Below are 15,062 nucleotides of genomic sequence, written 5' to 3' on the forward strand. Positions count from 1 at the left end.
ATACAAAAGGAGTTGTGAAATATTGTACCCAAGTTGAACGGAAAGGTCAAATGACACAATGCATGTATGACGGGATGAGTTGAAGAACTGCACCTAGACCAGATAATGCAGGTGACCACCACCAAGCCACCTTGGTGGGAGTTGAAATTTAAACTTATTTCATAAACCTTACAAGAGTTGTCTTATTATGCAGGCAAGGTGGTCAGAATAAAAAACAAAAACTCTCCTTTCAATTGCCTTATCCACTCCCTGCTTTGAATAACCCCATAAACCACTCAATGCCATGCTCTCCTATAATGCACAGGCACTGCAGCTTTCTATATGTCCACCCCCCTCACTACCACTGAAGCACTGTCTTCACTCCATCCTCCAACCTTAATCTTGAGCTCCCATTTACCTCTGAATTATAAAAACTCTATCCCTATCTTTATTTCTTCATACCACCTTAACAAACCCTGGTCTGCTCTCTCTGAAACTCTTCATTTCCTCATCTCTATCTGATTTCTATACTTCATCCCTGTATCCCATTTACCAAATATATTACAGTGCGTGCTCTCAAATAAATAAATTCTGTTGCTTCTAATCGACTTCTTCCTGTTGCATCGAGTCCATGCTCTACACACACACCCACACATAATAATGATGGCTCAACAATTATTCTCTGCAGTATATCTCATAATTTGCCTAATTTCACAATTTTCTCTTCCTCTCTCTCTCTCTCAACATTTTTCTATAAATACAGTTTCTAGGATTTTTTTCATCTCAGTTACTGTTCTAATCCCTGACACAACCACTGCTACACATCTCTAACATCGTACTTCCTACAATCCATCCACATTCAAAGTAACATTTATTTCTCAGTCTCCATTTTTTATCTGCATTCACCAATTCATATCTATTCACATTCAATATTTAACTTTCTCCTAGTACACACTCTTCAAAACCCATTCCCAGACATTCATACTTTCCTTTCACTCATTCACCATGGGAGTGTTTTCTACAAACAGCAGATGCTTTTACCTCCCATTTGCACCTTCTACATTACTACTACTACTACTATTACAGTACAGGTACAGTATCCTGTACACCAAATTTATTCCTCTTTTCAGTACTCATGCTTTCACCCCTCTTACTACCCCATTCATAATACTGAAGAACCATATCAATCATTACACTTTCTTGATGCAGAGCTACATTTCCTCTCCTCTGTATACTTCAGACATAAGCTTCACTCTTCCGATACCTACAGGCTCTGAACATCTTGTAACATTTCCAAATTTCTTCTCAACATTATCCATACCAAGCATGATTGTAGGGAAGAAAACTTATAAGTGTGTGTGAGCAATGCATGAGGCAATGGGTAAATTAAGGATACAGTGTATATTGAAAGAGCATGATAGAACAATAATGTTAAGCTGGCCAGGAAAAACTTATGTATTTATAACCTGGTGTAGAAAAATTAACTTGTGGAAAAAAGTAATTGTCCAATATTAGCTTCCAATAAGTAAAGCTAACACTGGGGCTAAGAATAAGATGAATAGAATTGGAAAACATTATAAATGTTTTAAGATTTGATCGTAGTTCTCCTTACCTCCAGCGAAGGAAAAGCTTTCTTGAGGGAGTAATACATAGTCAAGTGAGACTGTATGTCACCATCTGTAACTGGATCATTAGCACCTTCTTTAGTCTTGCCTTTGCTCTTCTCATGTAAGCTTACAGCCTCACGGATAGCATATACCTGAAGTAATATATTTTTCACTTAACATTTTTTAATAACATGATTGTAGATCTCTTTAGCATGTACAGTAGTATATTTTGATGACATCTGTAAGAGAAAAATGTTAGAGGTATGTGCTAAAAAAATGAGTAGTGGTTTTCAGTGGCGTATGGTGGGTATTGAAACAGGGTGTGCTGAGCATTATAATAAGGTAAAGACTAAACTTTAAGTTGCATAAAGTAAATTACATACTTATAAAAGGTAGTATACTATGCATATAAACAGCACAGAGAAATGCAAAATAGAAGAAAATTATTGTAGAAGTGTACATACATTAGCAGTGCAATTCAAACAAAAATATATTATACTTACCCACTTTATTTATACATTAGTTATACTGTGTATTCTTCTTTTTTGCGATGTAAACTGCATCATAACGTCATCATAAAAAGAGCCTCTTTGTCTTAATTCCGTGAGTAAATTTTTTCAACAGTATTGTATTTCCCATTGTGTAAGAAGGGTGAAAATGATGTTAAAGTATCTAAATTAAAATGCACAGTGAGCTTTAAATACTATGTAAATCAAAGCAAAGAAATATATTTTCACATTCACAGTAAACAGAAACGAAGTACAGAGCAACGCTTCCTTCGCTGCGGGCTGGGGGCTACTGGCTGGCCGCTCGACTTCACTCGCTATAAATCCCGTCCCTCCCCGCCTTGGTACCCCTATCCCCTCCGTTCTGATACTACTACCCAAAGTGTGCGGTGACAGCTCCGCTCAACTGCAGGCTCTGCAGCTAATCGCAAGCCAACAGGAAAGCCAAGAAACAACAGTTGAGGTTAACACTGTGTTAATACTGTACATGTAAAATGTCATGTACGTACTGTATATTTATTTACATAAAATAAAAGTATTAAATCATTATTTCATGACTTCTGTGGGTGTGCAGAGCACACCTAGCACACCCTGAATATACGCCCCTGGTGGTTTTTGATACAGAACAGTCTCAATGTAACATTACCCATGTTAACTCTCATCTGTGCACAAAAACAACAGATTAAAATGTTCACATACCGGTACATTTCACACCTTATGTAAAATTTAGTACAGTGCTGTGAATCTTTGTTAAAATATGACTGTGAATTGACTTACATGGAAATGATGAATGAATATGGGACTTTTTATAGACTATCATATATCAAAACTGAGGAACACCATTTACTTAGCAATTTAGAGGTAAAAACTTGTGACTCAGACATAGTAATTGAATAAATTCAATAATTACTGTAGATTATGGTTCACCTTCATGTTGGGTCCTAGAAGGATATGTACATAATAAGAAATTATCGTAAAAGGGGGAAGGCAGTTGGTTTGATTGGTGGGGGATACGAGTCAAGTAAATATTAATCCAAGAAACAGGAGCCAAATTTCTATACCGTACAGGGGCCGCATACTCAAAAACATTTACGGGACTATATCCCTTTGCTTACCCCGTAACTTGACTTACAGTTTCCGATCGGTATACTCAAAACAAATATTTGGCAGCGGACTCCGTAAGTGAGCCTGTAATCTAGCCCGTAACATACAGCACCTAAGGAGGTGCTGTAACGCAATCAACCCGGATAGTACAGGGTACTGTATTATATTTTTATTTAATATTTTTTTTTTTACTAATTTATATTATTATTATTATTATTTTGCCTCCAAGCCCTGATGTGGGTCATTGACCTGTGCCCTGGTGGGCTAATCCCATAAAAAAAAATAAATAAAAAATATGTTTGGTATCATTTGTCTGTTAGTTTAATTTTTGGCACAAATCAAAGAAATATGAAAAGACTTCATTCGAAAGCGAATTTCATCTTTGACCTCGACCTTTTATGATACCGAGTAAACATTTAAAATTTTCTAACATCCTCTCTGAAGTGCTAATGCCTTGAAATCATTTGCATTTTGATAGTCCAGTTATTTAACATTTATTTTAGAGAATAACAGGTCTGCTTACCAATAGTGAACACATTTAGTTTGAATAAATGGACAGCTACATGAATATTTTCTTTGAACCAATCAGCTATTTGTAGCTATAGACAAGGGGCATGGCTTACGGGTCAGGTTAGCATGGAAATACATACTGTAGTTTAGTTTAGTTGCTTGATTCACCTTCTCACAATAGCCAGAGGACTTCAGGTCGTTGTCAACATACACACCCAGGTCCTTTTTGCATTCGGTCTCTATTAATGCAGTTTCTTCGTCCCATTGGGACTTATGATATGCCTCCTTACCATTGGTACTACCCAGATGCATCCTCTAACACTTCATGCATTGAATCTTAGCAGCTGGCAGATGCCCGCCACACAAGGGGTCACAGCTCAAGGTTGAAGAAACCACAAGTCCAGAAAATTGTGAGGGCAAATTTTTTTGGAGTGAGAATTGTGAACTCTTGGTCAATCTGTCAGAGAGTGTTGTAACGGCACCGAGTGTGAGCTCATTCAAGAGCAGACTTGACCAACACTGACACAGGTACAAATACATTCAGGAACCAGTGCATGCCCAGTATTTGCCAACAGTGCTTAACAGAGATGTGACTACCCTACCAAGCAGCTAATGGGCTGATGAGTGGCAAAGAAGGTAAAGGCAAAAATAAAATACCAAGGTAAAGGTGGAAGAGACCGTTAGCACCAGAAGGAATCTATGGAATTGCACCCAATTTTCAGATGTTGTTTAGATGATGGTGAATAACAAAATCAAAGCAACAGCATTTTAATATCTTTTTTTTTCTTTTTGGTCTATCCTTCAATTATAAATTACATGTTAGTTGAGAGGGCATGAAAGAAGAGGGAAATAACAGGGTAAAAACACTGTGAACACTGATCATACAGCAGTAATTTTATGTTTCTATGTTCTTTGTAGGCAAAAAAAATTAAATATTTACTGTATTTATGGCACTATTGGATCTCCTGTAGTGACCAAGTTTTGGTTCACATGCCGGAGCATCTGCTGTCTTTGTTTACATTGTCAAGAAACAAACAACAATCTCATTGTGCGTATTTATTAGGATTTATATTGGACTGAATTTGATATTTTTTCTTGAGCTGAGAAAGTTTTTATTTTATATGGTCTGATGTCCCAAAGTTGATAGTTCAATGACACAGGAAATGTTAAGTGCACAGTTTTATATATATATATATATATATATATATATATATATATATATATATATATCATTTTTAGTCCATATAACACGCGGAACTTTGAACATATAATCAACGACCTCACCAGCAAGGAATCGAACCCTCGACCTACTGGGTGGGACTAGGGAACTTACCGGCTAGGCCACAAGGACACTAAAAGCAGTTCTAGACTCTGTTATATTTCACACAAAGCCTGTTCATCGAGCTGATGGCGCCGTGAACCTCATTGGGAAACTGCCCGTGCCTCTTATGTGGTGTCAGTAGCATTTTACCGAATCCAGCTGGTATGAAACGCGAGGTACATATATATACTTCATTTTTAGTCCATATAACACGCGGACTTTGAACATATAATCAACGACCTCACCAGCAAGGAATCGAACCCTCGACCTACTGGGTGGGACTAGGGAACGCTTACCGGCTAGGCCACAAGGACACTAAAAGCAGTTCTAGACTCTGTTATATTTCACACAAAGCCTGTTCATCGAGCTGATGGCGCCGTGAACCTCATTGGGAAACTGCCCGTGCCTCTTATGTGGTGTCAGTAGCATTTTACCGAATCCAGCTGGTATGAAACGCGAGGTACACATATATACTTCATTTTTAGTCCATATGTTCAAAGTCCGCGTGTTATATGGACTAAAAATGAAGTACAGTGGGGTATGCTATAACGAATCTAATTGGTTCTAGAACCTTGTTCGTTATAGCATTCGTTCGTTATAGGATTAATCCGTTCCAGGCCCCCAAATACAACCACTTAACACTGAAAAATATAATATAAAATTGTAAAAATTGTAAAAAAGTGCATAAATATGCATCTAAACCCCTGAAATAAAGAATATCATTAATATTTGTAATAAAAAAAACAATAAATTAGAAAAAAAAAATTTAAATAATGTTCGTTGTAGGAGTTTCGTTCGTTATAGAATTCTCAATTTTATAGGTAAAACCGTTCGTTATAGGAATATTCGTAGTAGGATCCGTTCGTTATAGCATACCCCACTGTATATATGTGTACCTCGCGTTTCATACCAGCTGGATTCGGTAAAATGCTACTGACACCACATAAGAGGCACGGGCAGTTTCCCAATGAGGTTCACGGCGCCATCAGCTCGATGAACAGGCTTTGTGTGAAATATAACAGAGTCTAGAACTGCTTTTAGTGTCCTTGTGGCCTAGCCGGTAAGCGTTCCCTAGTCCCACCCAGTAGGTCGAGGGTTCGATTCCTTGCTGGTGAGGTCGTTGATTATATCTTCAAAGTCCGCGTGTTATATGGACTAAAAATGAAGTATATATATGTACCTCGCGTTTCATACCAGCTGGATTCGGTAAAATGCTACTGACACCACATAAGAGGCACGGGCAGTTCCCAATGAGGTTCACGGCGCCATCAGCTCGATGAACAGGCTTTGTGTGAAATATAACAAAGTCTAGAACTGCTTTTAGTGTCCTTGTGGCCTAGCCGGTAAGCGTTCCCTAGTCCCACCCAGTAGGTCGAGGGTTCGATTCCTTGCTGGTGAGGTCGTTGATTATATATATATATGTATATAAATATATATATATATATATATATTTATATATATATATATATATATATATATATATATATATATATATATATATATATATATATATATATATATATATATATACCGTATATCACGGCCTATAAGACGAAATTTGAACATTAAAAAAATCTGCTCAAAGTTAGGGGGTCGTCTAAACCACCAAGTTTAAAATTCTTACCTCTTAAATATTGTGGTTTAGTGTGTCAAGAGTGGTGATGAAAACATCGTAAGCCACTCACAAGGTCTTACCACTAATTATTTTATACTGAAACTTACGTTTGGCAAGCTGGATTCAAATTAAGATTACCGGTATATTAAAATAATAAAAATGTATTATAAACCTGTCTAACATACCGTAAAAGAGATTTATACCCCTATAATAAACACAGCTATCATCACACACCCCTCCCCACGCCCCCCCCCCCATTTGCCAGTGAGGAGCCGTGGAGGTGGTCAGTAATGCATACCGGTATCGGTATATTTACTCATAATAATATTTATCTCCTATAAATAATTGATTTAAATTTTATTTTTTTCCAAAGAATATTCAGTAAATGAGTGCATTAATTCTTGAAACTATCGACGGTTAATTACAGACGCTCAAGTGACGCCACTAGTGTTTACACTACACCAGCTGGTAATATTTGATGCCATTACTTGAAGTGAATTGGCCTTATTTTAAGTAACTAACTATAAATAAATACAAAAATTAAAAAAAAAGATCAAAACTGAGAAATAATATACTGTATGTATGTTGTGTTGTCAAAGTAAGAGGAACAATTGTGTAAGTACGTAATATTTTTTCACTCAAATCCTAATGAAACACTACTGGAGAACATTCCTTTGTCGCAAAACAGTTTATAAATTAAAGAAAATAATTACAGTGTGTTTAATATATTACAGTATATTATAAATAAATAAATAAAACAAATAATTCGGTAAATCTATTTAAAGTAAATGGAAAATAAGCAAACATGTTATTTACCAAGACCCTTCCGTCTGGCTCAGGGTGAGATGTAGGGGAGATAAAGAAGGCTATTTATAGCCCATCAGAAGTGACCAGTACCCTAATGCACCATAAATAATTCATTGAACATTCATTTTTTGTACATAGTATATTCAGTATATATATATATATATATATATATATATATATATATATATATATATATATATATATATATATATATATATATATATATATATATATATATATATATATATATATATATATATATATATATATATATATATATATATATATATATATTTGTGTAATAAATGTATGTAGTAAGTACATACTGGTAACCTTTTTCACTCAAATCCTAATGAAACACCACAATTAGAATACGGTGGTTGCTGTTGAACCACATGTTGTATAAATAGTCACACCACCGAGACGAGGGAACACTCCCAACACGCTTCAGTGACGTCACTAGTGTTTACACTACACCAGCGGGTATAATTTGATGACATTACTTGAAGTGAATTGGCCTTATTTTAAAAAATCAAGGATGGTTGGTAAAGGACTACTGAGTCAGTGGGTAAGTGTCACATTTGGGGTACTGGTCTTATACAGCAAATAGAGCTCAAAAGCTACTTTTTAAATGGATTGGGCGTCTTATCACCCCGCCTTATAGCAACGGTATATATATATATATATATATATATATATATATATATATAGATAGATAGATAGATAGATAGATAGATAATAATAATAAAAAATATAATATTAGATAGATATAGATAGATAGATAATAATAATAATATAGATAATAGATAGATAAATATAGATAGATAGATAATAATATATATATATATAGATATATATAGATAGATATAGATAGATAGATAGATATAGATAGATATATATATATATATATATATATATATATATATATATATATATATATATATATATATATATATATATATATATATATATATATATATATATATATATATATATACAGTCAACCCTCACTTTCATGGTTAATGTAACCCACAGGGTACCGCGGAAAGTGAAAGCAACGTAAAAGTGAATAACATAACATATGGGATTAAATGAAATAGAGACCAGCTGACCCCAAACTCCACTTTTCCAACACAATACCTATGTTCTAGTAAAATAACATCTTAATTTTATGATGGTACATGCACACAATTAATACTTAAGAAATAGAAATACAGTAGCAAGTTAATGTCCATTCAAATAATGGACACGACTCCCTCCCCTCTTCTCACACTACACTGCTGGCTCTTCCCTCTCTGATAAATTTTGGAAAAACCAGGTATAGTAATAAATAATACCTCAAACTAAAGTTAGGATAATATAATTGACATTGCTGGATTCCTTGTAAGACCAGGAATATTTTGAATATAAATGTCATATATTTTTTCACAAAAGATAACATATTTACTCAGATTAAACATTTTATCTAAAATTTGTATGTCTAATGCAAAATATATGATGTTTATATTCAAAATGATCACCAAATTGTAAAATTCCAGCAATGTAAATTATATTCTGGCGGGTAATTTGTATGAATTTTATGAGCTAAAATAAAATCTTCAGTTAATAAAAAAAATATTCTTCTACGGTAACAGATGGTCGGTTGCGGTCCTCCCAGCCCCACCAACGTCCCTACTAGATAAATGTGTGGGAATACCAGACTGTTTACCTTTTTAGTAATAAATAATAAATCAGACTAAAGTTAGGATAATATAATTGACATTGCTGGATTCTTGTAAGACCAGGAATATTTTGAATATAAATATCATATATTTTGCACAAAGATAACATATTTACTCAAGAGTAAACATTATATCTAAAATTTGTATGTCTAATGCAAAATCTATGATGTTTATATTCAAAATGATCATCAATTGTAAGAATTCCAGCAATGTAAATTATATTCTGGCGGATAATTTGTATGAATTTTATGAGCTATATAAAAATTATACTTCACCGTGTAAGGGTACACCCACCGCGGAATGTGAGCATCCTGGGTTCTGGCAGGGCACGTAAGCGTAAGCATAGAATGTGGGACGTAAGTGAGGGTTGACTGTGTGTATGTATTGTGTATATATATATATATATATATATATATATATACTATATGTATATATATATATATATATATATATATATATATATATATATATATATATATATATATATATATATATATATATATATATATATATATATATATACACACACGGTAAAACGCCGCTTTACGCGGTTTCACTTTACGCGTTTCCACGTTTACGCGGTACCCTGCCGAACACGGAATGCTCACTTTACGTGATGTGTACCCTTTTATGCGGAGAGCGGCCATTTTTGGATTCAAACCTCCCGCCATCCCGCCATGTTGGGTAAGAGGCGTGAGTAGGTTGCGCAGTGCATGTCTTTGTTGCGTTATCGGTGACGTCATATGACGTATTGGACTGTGATTGGACCAGCATCCTTACCTCCCTCCTCCGCTAGCTGTGATTGGTTTAATGTACTATGACGTGCCCCGCCGCGGGAGCGTTCATGCCCCTTGACCTACCCGCGTCAGTTACACCCCTCCCGGCTACACCGTGTATATCGGGATCCATTGTTCCATAAGAATGGCTTCCACCGGACCACCACCACAAAGAAACCTTGCATTACCTGGATATAGCCGCCCTAAGCCAAAGAAGATACGACGTTCTTTAAGCTACGAAATTAAATACAAGATCATCCAAGAGTTGGAGAAAGGAACAAGACAGGTTGATCTCGAGCGCCAGCATGGTGTTAACGAGTCTACGATCAGAACAATTAAGAAGGATGCAGCCAAGATAAAGAAGCACATGAACATCACAAAGTCTACAGGTGCTTCTATGATCAAGTATGGCCACAACCAGGTGCTTCTCAAGATGGAGAAATTACTTGTGAGCTACTTGATTCGTCAGGCGCGACGGAACATGGCGGTGGACACACGCTCAGTTAAGGAGTACGCACGTGAACTGTATGCTGCAGTGTCACGTAAGATGGGAATTGCAGAGCCCAAACCCTTTAATGCTTCCTCTGGGTGGTTGCAGAGATTTAAGAAGAGGAACAAGATCACCAACATTAACATTGGTGGTGAAGAAGCTAGTGCTGACCATGTTGCGGTTAGGGAATTTCCTCTGTTTTTACGTGAGATTATGGAGGAAGGACAGTACACCGACGACCAGGTGTTTAACATGGACGAATCTGGTCTTTTTTGGAAAAAGCTACCTTCCAAGACCTTTGTTGTGAAGAATGCCAGCAAGTGTCGGGTCCGGAAGTTGCAGAAGGAGCGCATCACCCTCCTGTTTACCACCAATGCCTCCGGTACCTGTAAGCTCAAGTTATCGGTGATCCATACAGCATGCAAGCCGCACGCTTATAGAGCATGGACATGACCAAGCTAAATGTCCACTGGCTGACCACACATAAGGCATGGATGTTCTCTACTCTGTCCCTCTCCTGGTTTGATGACTGTTTCGTTCCTGACGTGAAGAAATTCTGTGAGCAACACAATGTTCCATTCAAGATTTTGTTGCTGCTTGACAACGCACCAGGACACTCGCCCCTGTTAGATCGTCACCCCAACGTAAAAGTGGTCTTCCTTCCTCCCAACACAGCCCATGGACCAAGAATTGATCTGTAATGTGAAAGCTGCATTCTCTGCCAAGAAATTTAAGCTCCTGAACGACTACACCAACACCAAGGATGAAATGTGTAACCTGGGTGACACCGATAGCAAGAGCAAAGACAACGAGGAACAACAGTTGGCAGAGCAATAAGTACTTGTGAAAGAATTTTGGAGAAAATTCAAACGTTATGAAAGCTGTGGACTTCTAGGTGGAGGCATGGGATCAGTTGTCTGTAGCAACTGTTCGTCACGCATGGAGACGTGTTGCAAGGTATTCCAGGTGGGAGGCAGAGTAAATCTGTAACTGGTGAGGTTCAGACTGTTGCAGTAGCAGTGGACCTTGCCAGAGAAGCTGCGCAGAGTGTTACAGCTGCAGGCTTCTCCGAGACCACCAACGACGACATCCTGGAGGTGATAAGGGATCCTGATGTGACTGCCGACGAGATGCCAGATGATGATGACATCAGTGAAGAGGCAGGTGGTGCGTCATCCCAAGAAGAACGCAAGTTATCGCATAGTAATGTAAGGGGTGCCATTGAGTGTGTTGAGAAACTCAAGCTCCTCCTTTCCGACGACCCTGACGATAACCGGTATGAAGTCTTCACTACCCAGCTGTTGCAGACTATGGAGCCCTACATCAAGGTGTATCACGACAACATCAACACCAGCCGTCAGCAAAGCATTACCGAGTTCTTCGCCCGCAACCCACCACAGCCAGCCCAAGCCAGTGATAGTGACAGAGACAGTAATGATGACTTTGAGGGATTTGTCAGGGAGGCACTAATGAGTGTGGATGACAGTGATGAAGACTCACCTGAGGGCCAGTAGCCTGCCCTCTGCCTCGGAACCAGCCTCCATTCCCGTACGCCGACCCATCTCTTCTACTAACATAAGTGTTAACCCTAACCTTGTTTTTTTCTAACCTAACCTACAGTATATTATTCTCTTTTTGATTGTTCCCTTCTATATTATGTGTGTGTGAATACCATCATAAAGTTAAGATGTTATTTTTACTAAAACGTACGTATTGTGACGGGAAAAAGTGGAGTTTAGGGGTCGGCCCGGTCTCTATTTCAATTAATCCCATATGTTATGTTGTTCACTTTATGCGTTTCTCGCTTTACGCGGGCCGCCGTGGGTTCAATTGACCGTGTAATGTGAGGGTTCACTATATATATATATATATATATATATATATATATATATATATATATATATATATATATATATATATATATATATATATATATATATATATATATATATATATATATATATATATATATATATATATATATATATATATATATATATATATATATATATATATATATATATATATATATATATATATATATATGCAAATCACTGCAGGTGCACATGATCTAGGTATATGCTGATAACCAGCATATATATATATATATATATATATATATATATATATATATATATATATATATATATATATATATATATATATATATATATATATATATATATATATATATATATATATATTCTACTACGTTTCTGGCACAAATTTAAATTTTTTGAGTATTTTCACCGATAAGACTCCTCAATAATCATCAATATTGGTTATTCAAAGTGGGCAGTAGAGGGAAAATGTGGGTTAAAATACTAAAAAGTACACAAAACAAGCCTTTGAAAACTTTACCTAACTCGTAAAAAGGTTTAAAAATAAGGTACCTGTACAGTAATGTCTAAGAACACCACTACCACTAGAAGTTGTTCTATTTGGGGTATTATTGCATTTTCACACACAACATTCCTACCCCTAATCTATTATCATATTCGAATAAGACGTCTAATTATAAGATAATTTCTTCTATTACATTACTTCCACAAATGTATAATAACGGAGATAGAGTATCCAAAATTTTCTCTATTTTCTTCCATTAATCTTCCGCCATTATCGCCTACCTCACCTCCCACACTGCGTGTCTCCTTCATAAATCATCAAGCGCATGCGTTCCCATACACGTCACGAGGCCAGTCAAAAGCGTTTTTTGGGGGGGGCAACCAATTAAAATGATTTGTGGTTTAATTCGCTGTATTTTTGGCCCAATCTTTTTCAATTTTTATTTGGGTCTCATATTTTGAAATTCCGATTAATTTCCGACGATGGAAATCTGCGATGGGTGTCACTTTAATTATATGGAGCTGATTGCGAGTTTTAGCGAAAAAATGAAGAAACTATAAAAAATTTTTCGATCTCATGGTGTTCTCCCGACCTCAGTAAAGTGTCCTAAGTGCAAGAACGAATGTAAATATCGTCAAGACCAACATATGTGGCATTGTAGCAACTCGTCCCTTATCCCAAACAAAGAAGAGACAGCCAATAAGGTAAGAAATAAGTGATTCCAACTCATATGGTGAGAGTCCGTTAGGTTAAGTAAGATTTATATTTTTCTAGCGTTTTTTTTTTTTTTGTATTTTGTATTCGCTTAGCCATAATTTTTGTCGGAAAATGCCGCACCCAAAAAAAAAAGATAAAAAAAAACATCCAATTTCCGACGGAAATGAAGGTCATAACCTATCTAAATACACTAGAAAAACATATTTTTTACTTTCTAACAGAGTTGTGTGCACTTATGCAAATTTACCCATTTTTTTCATTTTTTCCCCAGATGTTCTTATCATTATAAAAGATGTGAGTTTACTAGAACCTAACCTAACCAACCAAAGAAACCTACTTAACCTTACCTAACGTCCTTACCATGGGACAGACCCCCGTCATATTAAACAGAAAGTACGTAATCAATCGGAGCATAGCATTATTAGGAACTTAGCCGGTCATGGCAAAATATCCACTATGAAAATATACTCACTATTTTTCCACCTCGCTGAGCTGAATCTATGGCAGCCGATAACAGGTCCCTTAAGCTCACCATAGACGACGCACTTCTTTCCAGATTGGTTGAACTTCCGTATCTGTATATCACGGCCACCATCACCACCGCCGTGAATATGATGCCAACACCAAACTTATTAACTTTTATTGTGGCTCCCAGGTTCATCTTGTAATGTGTATGAGGGTAGACTACAGTGTCACCTGTAAAAGCTGGCACTGCCATTGATCATAAATTTGTCACAATTACAACGATATAAAACAGTATACAAATATTATGAGTATCAATGTTCCATTTTGGATATGTAGAAGAAAATTTGGAATACTATTACCAAAGAATGCTAGTTTGGACTTGGGCACTGGCAGCTCATTACTAAATAACACAATTTATAAAGTATTGTATCAACTCGATGCCAACTCATCTGAGCACGATATACCAGCATGTGTGGCAGTGAATCAACAACTGGACACTTGTGTATCACCTGTGATCATCACTTCACGGGAGTAATAAACGTAGCTAGGAAGGGCTCACCAGCTCGAGAGGTTGACACTTGTGGAGAGGCTCAGCTGCTGTCGTGGACCCCAGCTGTTGCTGCTGTTTATCCCAGGACAATCTACCATAACCTAAAAAATCTTCCATACAACCAATAGTATTTATGGTGGCAAGCTAAACATCATCTAAATTGTGCAAATTTACAACTAAGTCGATAAACTAGATTTATAATTAGTAAATTTAACATTCAGTAGCAAAACAATACAGTATTGTCGTTGTTCATACTGACAGAATATTCTCAAGCCCTCAGCAGGTGTAGTGCGACCTTTTTTGTACTTACTTTTATCCTCTTCACCACTGATCGGTATATATATACTTGTGTATATATATATATATATATATATATATATATATATATATATATATATATATATATATATATATATATATATATATGTATATACTGTATATATAACACGCGGACTTTGAACATATAATGAACGACCTCACCAGGTGGTGACTACTCCCAGCTATGCCAATCCACTGTGAACCTGTGGATTCCCAGCACACCACCCCAA

The 15,062-nt window shown here is 36.3% G+C and overlaps 1 protein-coding gene across 7 annotated transcripts in view; it reads right to left on the reverse strand.

Moving 5' to 3' along the window:
* Window positions 1–14,765, reverse strand: part of LOC121872921 (inositol monophosphatase 3-like) — a 31,872-nt gene extending 17,107 nt beyond the window's left edge. The window contains exons 1-3 of one of the 7 annotated variants that reach the window (XM_042376043.1): window positions 14,474–14,765; window positions 13,972–14,195; window positions 1,592–1,738 (exon numbers count right to left, since the gene is read on the reverse strand). In XM_042376043.1, coding sequence (XP_042231977.1) covers window positions 1,592–1,738; window positions 13,972–14,195; window positions 14,474–14,483 — 381 coding nt within the window. In that variant the 5' untranslated portion in view covers window positions 14,484–14,765. The other 6 variants (XM_042376047.1, XM_042376041.1, XM_042376044.1 and 3 more) reach the window with 6 other exon arrangements.
* Window positions 14,766–15,062: the final 297 nt, after the last annotated feature.

This window comes from Homarus americanus, unplaced genomic scaffold (assembly GCF_018991925.1).
Source record: "Homarus americanus isolate GMGI-L3 unplaced genomic scaffold, GMGI_Hamer_2.0 scaffold11022, whole genome shotgun sequence".
NCBI lineage: Eukaryota > Metazoa > Arthropoda > Malacostraca > Decapoda > Nephropidae > Homarus > Homarus americanus.